Source organism: Panulirus ornatus, chromosome 4 (assembly GCF_036320965.1).
Source record: "Panulirus ornatus isolate Po-2019 chromosome 4, ASM3632096v1, whole genome shotgun sequence".
Taxonomy (NCBI): Eukaryota; Metazoa; Arthropoda; class Malacostraca; order Decapoda; family Palinuridae; genus Panulirus; species Panulirus ornatus.
Window position 1 is genome coordinate 9,812,299 of NC_092227.1, and position 21,097 is coordinate 9,833,395.

The 21,097-nt window shown below is 44.0% G+C and overlaps 1 protein-coding gene across 1 annotated transcript in view; it reads right to left on the bottom strand.

Moving 5' to 3' along the window:
* Positions 1 to 4,553: 4,553 nt before the first annotated feature.
* Ms (neuropeptide receptor myosuppressin) overlaps positions 4,554 to 21,097 on the bottom strand; it is a 93,607-nt gene continuing 77,063 nt past the window's right edge. Inside the window, exons 2-3 of the mRNA XM_071690996.1 lie at positions 13,244 to 13,457; positions 4,554 to 5,160 (exon numbers count right to left, since the gene is read on the bottom strand). Of these exons, the coding sequence (XP_071547097.1) occupies positions 5,069 to 5,160; positions 13,244 to 13,454 (303 nt within the window). The 5' untranslated portion in view covers positions 13,455 to 13,457 and the 3' untranslated portion in view covers positions 4,554 to 5,068. The remainder of the gene's footprint in view (positions 5,161 to 13,243; positions 13,458 to 21,097) is intronic.

Consider the following 21,097-nt stretch of genomic DNA (forward strand, 5'->3'; position numbering starts at 1 on the left):
CACGAAAAGTTGTCAAGTGCACTTTCGTGTAATAATCACATCATCAGGGGAGACACAAGAGAGAAATAAAAGTCAGCTGATATATATACATATATATATATATATATATATATATATATATATATATATATATATATATATATACCCGGGACCCCTTGTATGGGGTTCTTGCAAATTCGAGGCTGCATTCCAATCAGCAGCAGGGATACGATGGGTTACTGTTCAGCGAGGACCTCCTGGACGTGACTGTATATACTCCTTTCCATCCACTGACGATGACACAGCCTCGCGAGACATAACCACATGCAGGGGGAGTCAGGTGAAATAACAAACACATCAGACGAAGACGTACGTACATCTGTCTATCTTTGATCTATGTGGAAGAGATGATGAGTAACGAAGCAAATGATGATGTTACAGAGCTCAAGGAAGACCTGAAGTCCCTCCCTTATTACTAGCGTCCAGCGAGCGGTGAGAGAGAGACACACACACACACCTTGGAAAATACTGAAGTAATTCCCACTGGAAGTGTGAGGGTACTTGATGGGAGCCACGGAGCTCTCGTGTTGCAGATTCGACTCCCGCCGTTTGATACGTCTCGGACATCACCATCATCATCATCCTCCTCCTCACAGTCATCCTCATGATGATGATGATCATCACCATCATTCATCAACACACAGGCTATACATATATAAGTAACCTCAGCTCAAGCGTTGCTATTCATGGTTGTCATGCACTTCGTGCGCACCCCCTGCTCCTCCTCCTCCTGTGCAGGTTGTGTGGCCTGGCGTTGCCCACAAGGCCACGACCAAACCCCATACCAGCCGCCCATCAGTTGCCCACAAGGCCACGACCAAACACCATACCAGCCGCCCATCAGTTGCCCACAAGGCCACGACCAAACCCCATACCAGCCACCCATCAGTTGCCCACAAGGCCACGACCAAACCCCATACCAGCCGCCCATCAGTTGCCCACAAGGACACGACCAAACACCATACCAGCCGCCCATCAGTTGCCCACAAGCCCTAGTCAGCCAAGCACTGATGCAAGCAGGTAAAGGGAAGAGGAGGATGGCTTTCACTAACAAGGTGGTGAGGTGAGGAAGCGATCATATATATTTTTTTTCAGACACACGCCCACCAGTTGCTGTAGGATGGATAACTTACCTGTGCCACAGTCGTTGTGGTGTTCAATAGGTGTTCACTGTGTTCATATGATCATCATTGTTATTGTGGTGTTTCAGCAGGAGTTCGTTGTGTTCGTGTGTTCATCACAGCAGGTGTGATGTTCAGCGGGAGTAGACTGTGTTCATATGTTCATCCCCACATGTGTAACGTTCAACAGGAGTTTCATTGGGTGTGTATGTTCATCACAGCATGTGTGATGTTCAACGTTGGGCAGTTACTGCGCTCATCACAGCGGGTGTGATGTTCCGAAGGAATTAATTGTGTTCATGTGTTCATTACAGCGGGAGTTCGCTATGTTAGTATGTTCATCCTAGTAGGTGTGGTGTTCAGCGGATGTGTAAAGTTCATTCGAAGTTCACTTTTTTCATAAGTTCATCAAGACAGTAGTGATGTTCAACGGGAGCAACTATTCTCATATGTTTATCATAGTAGGTAAAATGTTCAACGAGAGTTCATTGTGCTTATACGTTCATCCCAGCAGGTCTAATGGTCACTGGGAGATCACTGTGTTCATAAGTTCATCAAGACAGTTATAATGTTCAGCGGGGTGTTCACGGTGTTCATTTGTGGCGCAGCGACGTCTTTGTGTGTATATGTCTCCCCACTCCACCTCTCTGTCTGAGTGGGGAGTTCCATGTATGGTTATTTACGGGGAGAGAGAGCTGACCTGATGAGAGAGAGAGAGAGAGAGAGAGAGAGAGAGAGAGAGAGAGAGAGAGAGAGAGAGAGAGAGAGATGTAATGAGGAAGCAGGGGCGCGATAGGCCCTTGTGTTCTGTATAGTTATCTTTCTCTTTTACAGGTTTGCGTATTTCACTTGAACTTGCTATTGTCATCATCTGTGATGATGTCAGGGAAAAGAAGTGAAGACCCTGTTTCTCTTAGGCTAGAATTTATATTTCATCTTCCGTTCTTTTCTTAGGTGGAAGTATTGCATATACTTATATACAGACTGGGGGAGAGAGAGAGAGAGAGAGAGAGAGAGAGAGAGAGAGAGAGAGAGAGAGAGAGAGAGAGAGAGAGAGAGAGAGAGAACACTGTGGCTTCAGCAGCGGTAGAGGATGTGTGGATGAGGCGTTTGCCTTGAAGAAATGTGTGTGAGAAAGACTTAGAGAAACAAATGGATTTGTGTGTTGTATGTGTGGATCCGGAGAAAGTTTCATGACAGGGGTTGATAGAGATGCAGTGTGAATGGTGCTATAAAAGTATGGTGTACGTTATTGGAAGCAGTGTGTTATTAGTTATTGGAAGCAGTGTGGTTTTTGTCGACAAAGGCGTGCGTGCTAGTAGGAAGAGAGGAGAATGAATGGTCCCAGGTGAAGGCGGTTTGCATCAAGGTGTGTGTAATGTCACCATGGCTGTTTAATCTGGCTCCTTCAACAAACAGCATTCGTAGACACTTTCATGTTGCTTTTGCTTGAGTCAGACTGAATAAGACTTGCTCAAGATAGCTTACTCCTCCACCTGTTAGTGATCTGATACAAGCTTTGATTATTCGTATTACTCTCACGTCTTCCAACACAACGCACTGTACCGGAAGGGTCTTAAATCAGTGAAATAAGATATAACTTCCATCTATACATGATGCGTATCAGCATTTCAGGCATTGCTTTACCTCAAGTCCTTGAAAAGTATCCTTACTTTGCTGTGTAACTTATTCAAAATGTAACGCCTCTCCTTGTCACCCAGTTCCATGGCCTCTTGTGCACTCTCTACCCGCTCCCCTAGTACGGGCCATGGGATGTGTGCATGTGTCTGATTGCCTCGCCACTTGCTGAGGCAAAGATTAAGTAAGAAATCAGTTTGTCTCCCGTTATAATCCAGAGGTAAATCAATTTGGCTGCCTTGACGCACTTATTCTTGTACAAATTTAGTGATTGGTTAAAACGTTTGTCTGTCGAATACGAGATAGAAAGAAATGCAGACACCACTTTCAACCATCTGTTTACCTTTTTTTTTTTTAAGTGGAAACGGATTTTTGCAGTGATGTCCATGGCATCGTACTTGCCTCTCCACTGAGGACGTATTGATTATGATGTTCAGGTATTTCGTTATGGGGTGATCAAGATTCCTTGGTTGTGTCCAGCTTGGCTGTACCATGCGTGAGGATAGGATAATGGTCGTTCTCCTTGCGACTGCGTTGATGAAGCTAATTATGCCACAGACATTGACAACATGCCTTGATCTCCCGAGTAACATATGCAATAAGCGTCCCCTCGTGCCCAAGGGGTCGTACCGTCGTGCTCAAGGATCGTACCGTTCAAGGGTCGTACCGTCGTGCTTAAGGGTCGTACCGTCGTGTTCAAGGGTTGTACCGTCGTGTTCAAAGGTCGCACCGTCATGCTTAAGGGTCGTACCGTCGTACTCAAGGGGGTCGTACCGTCGTGCTCAAGGGTCGGTACCGTTGTGCTGAAGGGTCGTACCGTCTTGCTCAAAGGGTCGCACCGTCGTGCTCAAGGGTCGTACCGTCGTGTTCAAAGGTCGCACCGTCATGCTTAAGGGTCATACCGTCGTGCTCAAGGGGGTCATACCGTCGTGCTCAAGGGTCGTACCGTCGTGATCGAGGGGTCGTACCGTCGTGCTCAAGGGTCGTACCGTCGTGCTCAAGGGTCGTACCATCGTGCTCAAGGATCGACTCATCGTCCTCAAGGTCGTATTGATGAATGATAAACATAAACTCCTACAGAAGCTTGTGCTCTTTCGGTCTGTGTTAAGCCGAAGCTTTGAGTACGAGCGGTTTGGGGACGTGTCGTGCCAAGACGGAGAGACCTGCTGGGTTGGAGGAGGGAGAACGGATGGTTGCTGGGGACTTACACACACATGGTCGATGGCGTTTCTTCGTGAGTTGGGTCATGGAGAACCTTTTTTCCTCTAGACCAAAGTGTCGTAAGGTCTCTCTCCCGTAAAGTGAGGGGGGGTTTACTCCGACGTCGAACTCCGAGAGAAGGATGACCTGCTTTCTCTAGTAGACCCCCCCTCTCTCTCTCTCTACAGACCCACTGCTGAAGACCATATGAGCGAAAAAAAGAAATAGATGAAAATCGTAATGTTGGTTTTGTGCTTGCTGGAAGGCAATGAGGATATGCGGAGCTAGAACTTACATGACATCATTTGATGAAGGACTAGCTAACATGAAGATCCCGAGGAGGGAGGGTTTAAAATGGATGATGGGTGTTCGAGTGTGAACCGTGAGGCTCACACCTCGACCGAGTGATCAGAACCAGTCCTGTGGCGACAGGTGTCTGCACCTCTGCCTGGACCGTGTCTCCTCTTATGGCGACAGGTGTATGGTTCATACATCTGTCCGGGACGTGGCAATATACCTTGCAATGACACAGTAGATCAGTAAAAACAGTGTGGCTAAGGAAGATTCAGTTTTATTCAGGTTATTTTGGAGAGGGTTGGAAACTGTGTACAGTTTTACATCCGAACAGAAACAAGAGCTTGGGTCATCACTGCGATACACAGAGAGGATACATAATCGAAATATATTTCGTCAGTGGAGTATACATCATGATAAGGAGAGCGTCAACAAATGTGTCAGATATCTGAATGGTTTAGCATCATGAAACATCATCGGTGGGCACACACACACACGCACACAGAGCCAGGAACACGGAAACATGTGTCGTACTGAAGGACGCCACCGAAGGATTTAGAAACAAATAGGCAGCGGGTGCGCGCGCGCGGGGGCGTACGTGCGTGCGTACGTGCGGGCATGCGTGCGTACGTCTCCCGTGGACGTACTAGGCCGCCGTTGCCGCCGCCGCCGCCGCCGCAGCTGCCGCAGGGAAGGGAGGAGGAGTGACATCGCTTCCCGTGACCCCCCACCACACACACACACCACACCACCACCACCACCTCCCAAGGGTCGACCTATTGCTGGGATCGTCCGAAGCGGAGGAAGACGTGGTCCAAGTCTTGCCGTTTGATCTCCGGCTCGTTGATTGGGATGCTGCCCCTGATGGCTGCGGGAGAGAACGAGGTCGTTAGAGGTTAGAACTAGCTGGGGAGGCAGCAATTGGTAATGATAGGTACTTACGAACACACACACACGAGCCTCCGTGGTGAGGTGGTGGCTCTCCTTGATGCCCACGACCCACACGGGGTCGGGTTCGAGTCCCGGGCAGGTTAGCTGGTTTGCAGTCAACCAAGCTGTTCATCCTTCAACCCTCGGGTGTAGATGCTGTGTGTATGTTCGGATGTATGTAAGATGTGTGTATGATGTATGTAGGATGTATGAAGGATGTATGTATGACGCATGTAGGATGTAAGATGTGTGTATAATGTATGTATCATGTATGAAGGATGTATGTATGATGTATGTAGGATGTATGTAGGATGTATGTATGATGTATGAAGGATGTATGCATGATGTATTTAGGATGTATGTATGATATATGTAGGATGTATGTATGATGTATGTAGGATGTATGTAGGATGAGTGTATTAATAAAACCTCTACATTTCAATTACTTGTAATATGTACAGACACATTAACCCTCTTCTTACGTACATGGTTCGCTGGATCAAAACAGATAATTAAGATTATCGAAAAAAAATATTTCTTTTTCTAATACACACTTCAATAGGCTTGTCCTAACATAATCTAGGATAGAGTGGATCATACATATTCAAATAAGTTTCCTAACACATACTTGCATAAGTTTCCTTAACTCATACTTACATAAGTTTTCTAACACATACTTGCATAAGTTTACTTAACACATACTTACATAAGTTTCCTAACACATATTTGCATAAGTTTACTCAACACTTACTTAAACAACGTCTAACAAAGACACACACTTGCTTAAGTTTTACCCAACACATACTTATTTTTTTGCTTTTTAACACATACTTTAATAAGTTTTTTTCCCCTAACACTGGCAAAAAGTTTCCCTGACACATTAGCCGAAATTCGTTTTCCACTTTGGCTTCGCAGGGAGCCGCGCTTAACGACGCCGCCCCCCCTATACCGTAATTACTGAAATTCTTCACTCGCTCATATCCCGCGTGTGCTTTTTGATCGACGATTGGCGAGTGTCGGAGGTTTATTGCCCCCAGCGTATTGTGGCGTTGTTGGAGGATCTTATTAATTTCCAGCATCGATCAGCCACCGTAAGGGGATGTGCCACATACCCGAGTGCCGCTGGCTGGGGGTAGAGAGAGAGAGAGAGAGAGAGAGAGAGAGAGAGAGAGAGAGAGAGAGAGAGAGAGAGAGAGAGAGAGAGAGGTGCAGGGTGACATGGAACAAGACTTGGGGAGACCTAAGCAATACGAGCGACTCTGAAGGAAGCAAGTCAGGGAGATGAGTGAAGTGAGGATTGTTGAAGGAACGAAGCCCAGGAAAAAGAGAAATGAAAGCAACATGAGATGAAAGAAGTGAATGTAAGAAGACATATAAGCAATACGAGCTGAAGGGACGAAGTCCATGGAAGATGAAAGAAGTACAAATTGAAGGAAGGAAGGAAGTCCAAGTCCAAGTCCACCTCAAGCCTAGGAGATGTTGACTTCCTCCTCTGCAAGAATTGAACTAAACAAATAACTCACTTAAAAATAAAAAAAGATAAGATAAGATAAGGCGGCGGCGGTAAATGGTAACTCAGGTGGCGTGTGTCAGCAAGGTTGTGGAACTCGTTCGGTAACTCACGTTTAACTTCACAACAGCAAACAACGTTGGGTGAAAGTGAATTAGCATATCATACATGTACATGACATTACTAGAGTTGTCGTGTTATTGTCTTCACATAAGTTGAGTTTCGTATGTTAATCCTTCATGCCGGTACTTGTCCACGAGTATATATATATATATATATATATATATATATATATATATATATATATATATATATATATATATATATATATATATATATATATATATATATATATATCTATATATATATGAGAGAGAGAAAGTGTGTGTGTGTGTGTGTGTGTGTGTGTGTGTGTGTGTGTGTGTGTGTGTGTGTGTGTGTGTGTAGCAATTCAGCGTAGTTAGAACCTGCATTTAGGATGTCTTTCGTTCCATTCATCAACACAGAGAGTAAATCATGATGCTGTTGCTGTTCTGTGTTACGCTCTGAGGCGAATCACATTACCTACGGATCTTAATCGTGTACAGAACGCCAGACGAGCCTGAGGGTCAGATGTCACTGCCCAGGAGTGAGGTGGTGGCAGGGTATGACAATAACTCCACTCGACTGGAGGAAGGTAGACCGTATGAACGATATTCCTGGAGTGTAACACTAACGTGTCGGACTTAATTAACCTCATTAATATCCTCCCTCAGTGCCAGTGAGGACCTAAGTCACGTCAGTCTCTCAGAATCTTCCTCACCGAGGCAATCACATCCAGCCAAACCCTCAAGGTGAGGGAGCAGAAGGTGAGGGAGCAGTGTGGGTGAGGAGGGTGCTCTCCACCACGACGCTTGGAGATCAAAGTTTTGTTTACCCCGGAAGAAATCCTCGCGCCCCAGCTGGCTGGCTGGCTGGCGGATCGTCGGTGTGGCGTAGATGCACCAAAAGAAGTAGAAGAAAAAAAAAAGAAAAATCTTCGGTATATTTCTTCTCGTCTTTCCTTCCGTTAATGACACTGTGGTGTTCGTACTAGGTACACCGAAGTGCCCCGTGCGCGTCGCGTATCCACGATTGCGCTGAACAGCTCGTAGTGAGGGAGGGAGGGAGAGAACTGCCGTGCGATGTAACAGGGAGGGAAAAAAAGAGGAAAATAAATACGTGGCCAGCCATTCTGCCAGCTGTAAAAGTCTAACTGGGTAAAATGACGCCGTAGTTCATGTGTGAACATTTTTTTTTTTTCATCCGGTGCCTGTTTTACGTTGGACGTGAAAAAAATATATATAATTTTTTCATACTAAATACGTTATATTTCTGTAACGCAGTGTCAATATATATATATATATATATATATATATATATATATATATATATATATATATATATATATATATATATGGTTGACAACTTGTAGAAGCTTTTGGAAAAGAGAAAATGGTATGAGTGGGTGAAAGAGTGATGATGAAAATGACCTTGGAAAAAAAAGTTTGGGTGTGGAGAGGTAGGATGATGTGTGACAAAAGGTGAGAGTAAATGAAACTAGGGCAGTGGGTGAGGGGGTGATGGTATTGAGGGAAGCATTGCCGTCATGTGCGAGAGAAGTACGTAGTGCTCGAAAGACGGGATGTCGGCAGGTGAGGGAGGATAGTAGGTGATGGATGCATTGTCTGAATAAGAGGACAAACGAGTTGCGGTGAAGGAGTATAGACCAATTTTAGGGACAATGAGAAAATGCATTTGAGAGAGACTAATGATTTAAGGGAAGCGAAGAGAACAATTGGGAGCATCTATAAAGAGAGCAGATGGAGAAGTGGTGCTAGGTAAAGAAGAGGTGCAGAGATGGAGTGATTATTTTGAGGACTGATGAATTTGTTGGTTGATAGGATGGCAGATGTGGAGTGTTTGGGCCTGGTCGGTAGGCGAAGTGAGAGAGTCATGGGAAGTGGTTTAGTGAAAAAAAAAAAAAAAGAAGAGGTGGTGAAAGCCTTGCGTAAGATAAAGTGTGGCAAGGCGGCTAGAGTAGATGGGATAGCAGTTGATTTTTGAAGAAAGGAGGTGGCTGTGTTGTTGATTGATTTTTTAGCGTTCTTAACATGTATATGGCTCATGGTTCATTTCTCGTGTATCATATGATACGTTTAGGATCAGTAAGATGGTCACATAAGAGAACGCCTCACCTAGTGGCATCCCACAGATCACTGGCCATTTTTGGCCAGCTCACGAAACAGGTCACCCCCATACAGGTAGAAGTAGAGTGTACACAGTAAGTGAATTATTATTATTATTATTATTATCATTATTATTATCGTTATTATCATTATTATTATTATTATTATTATTATTATTATTATTATTATTATCATTATTATTATTATCATTATCATTATTATTATTATCACCTCTAACATCTGAAGGCAGAACCAACGCCACCTAGTCTATCCGACTGGGTTAGTAGCTCACACACACACACACACACACACACACACACACACACACACACTTCACCGGCGTATGTTATTTTCATTAATATTTTTTTCCTACCGGAAGACCAAAAAGAAAAAAGAAAAAAGGAAAAAAAAAATATTGAGACTCCTCGTTTACCCGCCATCGTTCGTTTTCTATGAAGTGTGGATTTAGCTGGTAGGAAAGATATTAAGCGACGTGTCGTCTGCGTCTACATCTGTAATTAATTCAGTTCTAACGTATTCAAATTACTGATTAGCAATATATTTACATGTGAATGACTTAAGTGATCATTAGGGATCAGAATGACATACATTCACAGAAAACGGTGAAATCGCGTTCGAACTCGGCTTCGGCGGTCGTTGCCCCGATGTGTTACGAGCGCCCACCACCACCAAGTTGCATAACCTGTATACAAGAGACTCAGGCGTCTGGGGGTGTAGGACGCATTACGTAATGATAAGTCTCCTGAAGGTGTCGCGCGACATACGACGATGGAAGCCATCTGGTACTACTGACGAAGGTTGGGTTGGGTGAGTCCATATTTTTCTTCTCTCTTCGGCTTCCACCGTCGCTCACATTACAGACTAACTACGCACACCTGTGGACGCATCGGACGGCGTTAGAATATACGCAAGGCGTCGTCGCGCATGTGTCGTCCATGGCGGAGCGCAAGTGAACTCCCACTCTCTCTCTCTCTCTCTCTCTCTCTCTCTCTCTCTCTCTCTCTCTCTCTCTCTCTCTCTCTCTCTCTCGACCTGTCGTAGCTACCGGCGACGCCCCTCCCATGTGACACTGGCAAGCGTCACGTCACACACCGTCATATAATCTCTCTCTCTCTCTCTCTCTCTCTCTCTCTCTCTCTCTCTCTCTCTCTCTCTCTCGTGGTTACGTCCGCCACAAGTTAGGGGTCGAGCCGGCTTGGGGTTACGGTGTCTCAATTCCTCGTTTGGTCCAGCAGAGTCTGTCTCTTAAGGTGTGGTTGGATCAGGTCGTTCCATAACGTAGAGTTAACTGTGCTGAGCAGTGAGGATCTAAGAGGATTGGAGAGAAAAAAAAAATATCAAATCGTGCAAATCAGGCCATCTTTTGGCGACGTTTGGATAAAAAACAGAAAAAAAAGCAAAAAGAAAACGGACACAGCTCACCTGCTCCCACTGACCTGACAGCGTCCCTGAAATTTTTCAGGAAGCAGCTGTGAAATTTTAACCCTCGAGCAAAAGTTCGTAAATATATATTTAGATATTTTTTTTCCCCTAATTTTACGCTGGGAAGAATTTGTCTCGCACTTTGAAAATTACCGGAATTATAATTTTTTTTTTTCAATATATCTACTCGGGACTAATTTGTCCAGTTTTTAAGGAGGAATCTATGTGAGTTCTGCAATTTCGATAAGCTAGAGGTTCATGTAGGAAAAATATTGAGTACAGTTTTTAATTATCTTTTTAATGATAAAATTGAATGGCCAAAGTCACTTGCCACAGCAAAATGCCGACGGGAAAATAATGCAATATGGCTTGATTACCGTATACCGCCTCTGACACCTCGGCAACTTCGTTAACTAATTAACGAACAGGAAAGAAAAAAAAAAAAGGAAGAGAAGAGAAAAACGTCGAGATGGCACTGGATGCTGAAGCAGATGATCCATTATCCCTGAGAGACTCGGGGGGGCTGATCGTAGAGCAAACTCTCTCTCTCTCTCTCTCTCTCTCTCTCTCTCTCTCTCTCTCTCTCTCTCTCTCTCTCTCTCTCTCTCTCTCTCTCTCAATCAATCAATCAGTCACTCACTAGCGTACTAGATTAGTCTCGTCTTAAAAAATCACAGAAAAAGAGTAGAAAGATTATTACTGTGTGTGTGTGTGTGTGTGTGTGTGTGTGTGTTCAAAAAAAAAAAGAAAGGCGTGACCATGTGGTGGCAACATAAAAAAAAAAGCGAATCTCCACAAGTATTGGAAAAATGTGTGGGATAATTAACCTCTCGTCCCTTGTAATAGAAGCTGTAATTTTTCATTAGGTCTCCCCACTGTGTGTGTGTGTGTGTGTGTGTGTGTGTGTGTGTGCTGCCTTACTCCCTCTCTACCACTGACCACTGCCGCCTTTTCCCAGTGTGTTAATACTTCAGGTTTTCAGCAATGACTTTCCCCAGTGTTGCCACCAGCCTGGCGAGATTTTCTGTTTCTAGAAGGAATAGTTGAAAGGATCGGTAGTCATCTACATGACCTGTGGTATCCTGCGGGTTTGGCGGTATCCTACAGAACCAGTGGTTTCCTTAAGGATTGGGGGTATCCTACAGGATTGGAAGTATCCTACAGGATTGGTGGTATCCTACAGGATTAGAGGTGTCCTACAGGGTTGGAGGTATCCTACAGGATTAGAGGTATCCTACAGGACTGGTGGTGTCCTACAGGACTGGAGGTATCTTTCAGGATTAGAGGTATCCTACAGGATTGGAGGTATCCTACAGGATTGGAGGTATCTTACAGGACCGGTGGTATCCTACAGGACCGGGTGGTATCCTACAGGATTAGAGGTATCCTACAGGACTGGTGGTGTCCTACAGGACTGGAGGTATCTTTCAGGATTAGAGGTATCCTACAGGATTGGAGGTATCCTACAGGATTGGAGGTATCCTACAGGACAGGTGATATCGTACAGGACTGGTGGTATCCTGCAGGAGCGGTGATATCATACAGAACCGGTGGTATCCTACAGAACTAGTTTTATCCTACAGAGCCGATAATGTCCTATACGAACGATGGTATTCTACGTGATCGGAGGTATCCTAAAAGCCTGATGGTATCCTGCAGGATCACTTATATCCGACAAGACTGATAGTATCCTACAGAACCGATGGTATCCTACAGGACCGGTGGTATCCTATAGAACCGATGGTATGCTACAAGACCGGTGGTATCCTATTAGACCGGTGGTATCCTATAGGGCTGGTGGTATCCTACAAGACCGGTGGTGTCCTATAGGAGTGATAGTATCATACAGAACCACTAGTATCTTACAAGACGTATGGGATCCTACAAGACTCGGGGTATCCTGCGAAACCTCGGGATCCTTTAGGACCTATAGTATCCTATAAGACTTCAGTATCCTACAGGACCAGCTGTAGCCTGGAAGAACTTGATACCTTACAAGGTCTTGGTATCCTGCAGGACCAGTGGTAACCTACAAGATTTGTGGCATCCTGCAGGAATAGCGGTATCCTATATGATCGGCGGCATCCTACAGGATCAGTGGTATCGTACAGGATTTAGTTATCCTACAGCACTTTGTTATCGTATAGGAATTAGGTGTCCTACATGACTGATGACATCGTGTAGGACTGGTGGTATCCTGCAGGATTGTTGGTATCCTGCAGGACTGGTGGTATCCTGCAGGGTTGTTGGTATCCTGCAGGACTGGTGGTATCCTACGGGACTTTTTTATCCGGCAAAACCGGTGGTATCCTTCAGGACTCAGTGGTATCCTACATAACTGGTAATATGATACAAGACCAGTGGTATCCTACATAACCGGTAATATCCTACATGGCTAGTGGTATCCTACAAAATTTTTGGTTCCTACAAGACTGATGGCATCCCTCTTGACTGGTTGTATCCTACAGGACCGGTAATATCCTGCAGGACCGGTGATGTTTAACAAGATAGGTTGTATCCTACAGGATTGTATGTATCCTACAGGGCAAGTGATATCATAAAACAAGTGTTATCCTGCAGGACTGGTAATATCCTATAGGATTGGTGGTATCCTACAGCACTGGTAATATCGTACAGCACTGGTAATATCCTACAGGACTGGGATATCCTTCAGGACTAGTTGGTATCCTACAGGGCTAGTAATATCATAAAACAAGTGTTATCCTGCAGGATTGTTGGTATCCTTCAGCACTGGTTATATCGTACAGCACTGGTAATATCCTACAGGACTGGGATACCCCTTCAGGACTGGTTGGTATCCTAGAGGACCTTGGCAATCCTACAGGAAGACACATCCTTACCTTCAGCGTCGAGGTATTCCTCCATTGCTTGGGAGAACTTGGAGATGTTTTTGAGGGCGAGGCAGAGCTTCTTGGCGAAGGAGCTGAGGGGTAGCTTCTGGTTGAGGCAGATGGGTGGAGGGATGGCGTCTCCCAGACCCGCGCACACACCCACCACCACCACCACGCTCACCACCAGGAGGGAGCACCACGAGCAACTGCGGAACACCATTGCCTGGTGGGGGAGGAGAGAGAGGAGGACACGCCCCAGTTAACACGAGGTGTTGGCACTGACGGTGGTGTGTGTGTGTGTGTGTTACATACAGTACTAGAGCAAGAGGTACTATGTATGGTACAGTACCTGGGCAAGAGGGACTATGTATGGTACAGTACCTGGGCAAGAGGTACTGTGTATGGTACAGTACCTGGGCAAGAGGTACTATGTATGGTACAGTACCTAGGCAAGAGGGACTATGTATGGTACAGTACCTGGGCAAGAGGTACTATGTATGGTACAGTACCTGGGCAAGAGGTACTATGTATGGTACAGTACCTGGGCAAGAGGTACTGTGTATGGTACAGTACCTGGGCAAGAGGTACTATGTATGGTACAGTACCTGGGCAAGAGGTACTATGTATGGTACAGTACCTGGGCAAGAGGTACTATGTATGGTACAGTACCTGGGCAAGAGGTACTATGTATGGTACAGTACCTGGGCAAGAGGGACTATGTATGGTACAGTACCTGGGCAAGAGGTACTATGTATGGTACAGTACCTGGGCAAGAGGTACTGTGTATGGTACAGTACCTGGGCAAGAGGGACTATGTAAGGTACAGTACCTGGGCAAGAGGGACTATGTATGGTACAGTACCTGGGCAAGAGGGACTATGTATGGTACAGTACCTGGGCAAGAGGTACTATGTATGGTACGAACGATACATTAAGAGAATGGAGCACCTATCTAAGTACCTACGAGTGCCTACAGCAATAATGATTTGCCATGGGAAATAGAGACAGATATAGAGGACTATGATGGAGGTAGATATAGAGGGCCATGATAGAGAGAGATATAGAGGACTATGATGGAGGTAGATATAGAGGGCCATGATAGAGAGAGATATAGAGGACCATGATGGAGATAGAGATAGAGGATATTGCTGGTACGGGCCCCCATTTTTTGAATGTCAGATCCCGGGCACCCACGCCTCATTTTCGGGTGTGAGGTGTTGTGAAAGAGGAGTTACAAGATACACTCACACACACACACACATATATATATATATATATATATATATATATATATATATATATATATATATATATATATATATATATATATATATATATATATATTTTATTATACTTGAGAGAGCTGAAACAAGTGCTATTGTTTGACATTGTCTTTCGGTGGCGATCGCTCCCAATTAGCTCTCTACGGAGACAAAGGCCGCGTATCTCTTTTCCGTCGTATATGATCATCGAATAAATATCGCATTTCCACGTTTGATTTAAAGGCGAATAACGTTATCCTGATATAACGATAAGTCAAAGCATTTAATTTGAGATTGAAGGATATCTGATTCTTCTTCGCTTTTGAGCCTATGGTGTCTACAGACCATATATATATTTTTCCCCTTAATATTAGTCTATAGTTTAAAGTGTTTTTTATCCAGTATTCTGAAAAGAGAGGAAATAACCATTAGTCTAGCGAAAAAAAAAAGGTACCACTGGATTTCTTTCCCCGGCCAGAAGAAGATAGCAACACCTGGCAACTATACGTTGTTGTGACGTCATGTTTCCCGGGCAGTTAAGGCGGGTAAATTTACCGCGAAATTGCTCATCCTTTCTCCTGCAGTATTACCTTCCCGAGTTGACGAAAAATACTTAATTTCTTCCTGTTGTTGCCTCCTGCAAGTAGACTATACTGGCGAGGTGAGTTATTGGGTGCAATGATCATAATAATGATAATAATGATAAAGTAATAATAATGATGATGATAATAAGTGGAGAGTCATTCCTGTAAACCTGCATTAGTTCGACTATATCCTGATATTCGAACAAGCACCAGTTGCTCTCCCGATAAATGCGATAATCTAGACTTCAGGGGGAGTTGCCAGACTGGATCTATGTCCTGTGTTGGGCTGGGGGAGTTGCCAGACTGGATCTATGTCCTGTGTTGGGCTGGGGGAGTTGCCAGACTGGATCTATGTCCTGTGTTGGGCTGGGGGAGTTGCCAGACTGGATCTATGTCCTGTGTTGGGCTGGGGGAGTTGCCAGACTGGATCTATGTCCTGTGCTGGGCTGGGGGAGTTGCCAGACTGGATCTATGTCCTGTGTTGGGCTGGGGGAGTTGCCAGACTGGATCTATGTCCTGTGTTGGGCTGGGGGAGTTGCCAGACTGGATCTATGTCCTGTGTTGGGCTGGGGGAGTTGCCAGACTGGATCTATGTCCTGTGTTGGGCTGGGGGAGTTGCCAGACTGGATCTATGTCCTGTGTTGGGCTGGGGGAGTTGCCAGACTAGATCTATGTCCTGTGTTGGGCTGGGGGAGTTGCCAGACTGGATCTATGTCCTGTGTTGGGCTGGGGGAGTTGCCAGACTGGATCTATGTCCTGTGTTGGGCTGGGGGAGTTGCCGTACTGGATCTATATCTATGTCCTATGTTGGGCTGGGGGAGTTGCCAGACTGGATCTATGTCCTGTGTTGGGCTCGGGGCTGAGGCTAGGGTGTACTGGGAGCCATATAACACCGACCATTGCTGTTTAGGGAGGTTGTGCTGATGTTATAGTGTTGTCTCGTGATGCCATATTAGGGTCAAACCCTTTACATTACTCTCTCTGCCGCTGGTTGTGTTCAGTCTACCACCTATTTGCCTATTTGTATCTACCTATTTCTTACTGTGCTTGGGAGAGGGGGGGTCTGGTACACTCGTGGTGCCCCAGTGGTTGAACTTGGCTGTCATAATTATTTTCTTTTTCTTTATTTTTTGAACGTTTGTATACTGTCAACGTTTACAGATGCCTCCATTTATCCAATGCTGCGTTGCAACAGGATTTCCTTTACTTCTTTTCAAATGCGTTTCTCGCTCTGGTCGCTTGCTACCCTTATATCTCCCTCTCACTGGCCTAATACCACTCAGCCAGTCAGTCAACCCTCTCACTGGCCTAAAACCAGACATCAGTCAGTCCTCTCACTGGCCTAAAACCAGACAGTCAGTCAGTCCTCTCACTGGCCTAAAACCAGACAGTCAGTCAGTCCTCTCACTGGCCTAAGACCAGCCAGTCAGTCAGTCAGCCCTCTCACTGGCCTAAGACCAGCCAGTCAGTCAGTCAGTCCTCTCACTGGCCTAAGACCAGCCAGTCAGTCAGTCAGTCAGCCCTCTTACTGGCCTAAGACCTGCCAGTCAGTCAGTCAGTCCTCTCACTGGCCTAAGACCAGCCAGCCAGTCAGTCAGTCAGTCCTCTCACTGGCCTAAGACCAGCCAGTCAGTCAGTCAGTCAACCCTCTCACTGGCCTAAGACCAGCCAGTGAGTCAGTCAGCCCTCTCACTGGCCTTAAACCAGCCAGTCAGTCAGTCAGCCCTCTCACAGTCAGTCAGTCAACCCTCCCGCTATTCGCCTTTCTTGTTTCAGACCATTATTCCTCAGTGATAGTGAAAAAAGGGGGATAAGAAAGCTAATGGAACAGATGAACCGCAATGAAAGGCTGAAGCTACGTTGCCTGGAAAGGAGGAGGAGGAGGGGAGAGGTATTATATCATCTACGCCTGGCGCCAAACTGAAGGTATAAAAGATGTAATAAACCTAAAAGCCTCTCAAACAGGGAAGGTACCGAGGCATTTCAAACCTTCAAGAATACCGTGAAACACACCGAGAATGGATCGAACGAAGAGCAAAAATGAGTACCCAACCAAGGACGTAGGACGATTATGCTATACTCAGCCCTGGAGAAGTAAGACACATGGGCGGGAACAGCCGCGGAAACATTGAAAAGAAAACTTGGCCAGTGGTCGAAGTCAGTTCAGATGAGCCGAGACACGGATGTAGGTGTGGCAGCTGAGGAAGGTCGGTCTCGTCCATCAAGGAAGACGTGCGGTTGAAATTCTAGTGCTAGTGGGAGAATCTCTTCGCAAGTACTCTCTCTCTCTCTCTCTCTCTCTCTCTCTCTCTCTCTCTCTCTCTCTCTCTCTCTCTCTCTCTCTCTCTCACTTCCTCAGCCACCATCTTCCAGCAGCTGATCCCCCAGCGGCCAACTCCTTCGCCGCCCACTGCGTCTACCCCGAGTCATCTCCCACTTCTTTGAGAGAGAGAGAGAGAGAGAGAGAGAGAGAGAGAGAGAGAGAGAGAGAGAGAGAGAGAGAGAGAGAGAGACAGACAGACAGACAGACAGACAGAGACAGAGAGAGTAGTAGCAGGAGTAGCAGCAGCAGTAGTAGTAATACGACACGCAAAGTAACGTATCTAAGGAATCCAATTTTCTGCCGTCGCATCTCTGTGGAGAGCCTCCCCTTTGGAGGAGCAACAGCTCAGAAGGAGCTAATAGACAAGAGCAGAGACGGGGTATCAAACGAAGGGATGTGCCACGTCTGACGATATTGGAACCTCCAACCTGCAAGTCTTTCTCTTTTCTTCTTATTTTTTTTTTTGGCCGCTCCCAGCACAGGAGGAGTGCCTGAGTCGTGTCTGTGTTGGATGGATCGCTGTATGAATCAAAGGTGGAGGGGAGAATGGGATGATTCCTGACAACAGATTAGAAACGTGCGAATAATATTTCGATAATATTTCGATGTATATCTCCCCTAATGATGTGATTATTACACTAAAGTGCACTTGGGAACCTGTCGTGTTTCATTTTCCCCGTGGACTCATAGGAATATATATATATATATATATATATATATATATATATATATATATATATATATATATATGTATATATGTATATATATATATATATATATATATATATATATATATATATATATATATATATATATATATATGTGTGTGTGTGTGTGTGTTTAACTCCATGATTCACTTCAGCACACCGGGCGTGAGTCGAGGATGTGTTTCAGGGAGTCCAGTGACTGAACGTGATCCAGTCTAGGAACGTTGGAAATAGGGCTAATGATGAGAGATATAGCACTGATAACTTACAATGCTGTTACTATGACGGTGATATAAAGAAAGAGAGAAAAAGAATATAACAATCATAGTGACGTGAGTAGGAGAAAAACAATGTAACATAATCTGAAGCAGTGAGTGAGAGTCGAATCATGGTTCGTAAAGCAAAGCGCGACACATTAAGTCATCCTGATCCCACCCCTCACACTGTGCCGCCTCATGTGACCTGTAAACTGATGAGGTCAAGGAGATCAAACGCACTTGCCCGGCATTTTAAACAGATGAAGTACGACCTGTTATGTTATTAGTAGACTTATGTTATCATGAACCCAGACGGTATATATATTCTCGGTATTTAAGTATTGGTGTTTATGATGATCTCAATTCAGTTGTGTGTTAACGTATTCTGCCTCCCTATTATTATTATTATTATTATTATTATTATTATTATTATTATCATTATTATTACGTATCATTGATTATTATTATAATTATTATTATTATTATTATTATTATTACGTATCATTGATTATTATTATTATTATTATTATTATTATTATTATTATTATTACGTGTCATTGATTATTATTATTATTATTATTATTATTATTATTATTATTATTATTATTATTACGTATCATTGATTATTATTATTATTATTATTATTATTATTATTATTATTATTATTATTATTACGTGTCATTTATTATTATTATCATTATTATCATTATTATCATTATTATTATTATTATTATTATTATTATTATTATTATTATCTTTATTATTTGATTTCCGATCTTAAGTTGTCTCCCCTTTTCCAGTAGAGATGGTGACCTGAGCACAAAACACCTCAAAGTCAAGGTGATGGAAGCAACAGAACACATAATACAATTTCATCTTTTCGGAGCAGATATTCCCAACGTACCAACGCCTTCCCTCGTCACTATACGAATTTTAGCAACGTCTTTTGTTTTTCAGAGACAATTTTCTTTTTTTTTTGTGTAGCGTGAACTCAATATATCAACGGATCATCAGGTGAACATTTGACGTCATATGGGATCTGTGAGAACGACGTTGGATCAGATATCAAAGTTGATATCTATGAAAAAAAAATTTCATTTCAACGAATTCATATCAAGCGGCTAGAGTTACCCCAGTGTGTGTCGACAGTGGATGATACTTTTCCTCGAAGAGAAACTAATTTTTTGTGTTTCAATTCTTTTTCAGGGAAGAGTTTGACACCGGGGAAGGAAATACATAGTAATGGAATATATATATATATATATATATATATATATATATATATATATATATATATATATATATATATATTGTTATTACAGTTGTTTTCGCTCAGCAAAATTGAGGTCGTAAGATACGTTTTATATAAATACTGGAGTTCGAAATGTGTATTCTATTTGCCATGCTTGTGAGGCAGAAAATAATTAATATATTCTTTTAACTTTACATTTCATTAGATGTTGTCCTATTCTTGGAACGAGAGGGAAAATATAGTCTCCGGTTTCTATGCTTACTACGAAGAATGTTTACTATAGGGATAACTTGGTTAAATGATCTTGAAAGACGAAAATGTCAAAAATATGTCTTATTTGACCCTCATAACAACTTTGCTCATGAGTCAGCGAAACAGTTGTCTGTAGTGCTTTACTTGACCCTATGAACATGACCTTATCACCATTGGGTATGAAGACCTGGACTCTGACCTAGATTAAAACCAGGTCATCACATCCACGCGTTGTGCCGACGTGCTCAAGATCCGAAGCGTCGTGCGCAAGGGTCGTACCGTCTTGTTTAAGGGTCGTACCGTCTTGTTTAAGGGTCGTACCGTCTTGTTCAAGGGTCGTACTGTCTTGTTTAAGGGTCGTACCGTCTTGTTTAAGAGTCGTATCGTCTTGTTTAAGGGTCGCACCGTCTTGTTTAAGGGTCGTACCGTCTTGTTTAAGGGTCGTACCTTTCTTTTTTTTTTTTGGCTCAAGGTTCGTACTGTCTTGCTGGAGCCATACCGTCGAGTTCAAAGGGACAACTAGGATGAGCAACAGAGGCGGTTGTACAATTAAAGTACGTCTCTCAAAAAAGCGTAGGCTCCATTTTCTGTTGCGAAAGTAAGTACTGAAAAAGAACTTCAGTTTCCACCTTAACGAAGGAGGAATAGGAGGGGGTAGGTTCAGAACCCAAATCATGCAGACAAAACGGATTGGATCGCCTGAGAAGGACACACACTCTCACACACCGTAATAGAGTGCATATGAACACGTACTTTTCATAGAACACATAATGCCCTCCATCAGCATGGATTCGAACCCGGCTCATTTGCGTAATTGCTGGGAACGTTAACCACTCGGCTATGCTCGCCCCTAATTGAGAAAAGGCAATTCGATTAGTGGTAATCGAATACCCTTCATCTCACGTCCATGAGCAACGGGGTCTAGATCGGTCAAATCCCATCAGCCTCACATGACAAGCAGTCAGCAAATTTACAGAACTGATTGTCACAGGTGGAGGTACATGTAAACAAATATAATGCATGTGGACGCACACTTTTCATAGAACACATAATGCCCTCCAACAGTAAGGATTCGAACCCGGCTCATTTGCGTGATTGTCGGGAACGCAATCGAATGGTTATTTCCCCATCAGGCGCAAGTATAGCCAAGTGATTAGCGTTCCCAGCAATCCTTGTATATAAATGCATGTTTACCATATAGCGTCCTAGCTACCCTCTTCGTTGTAT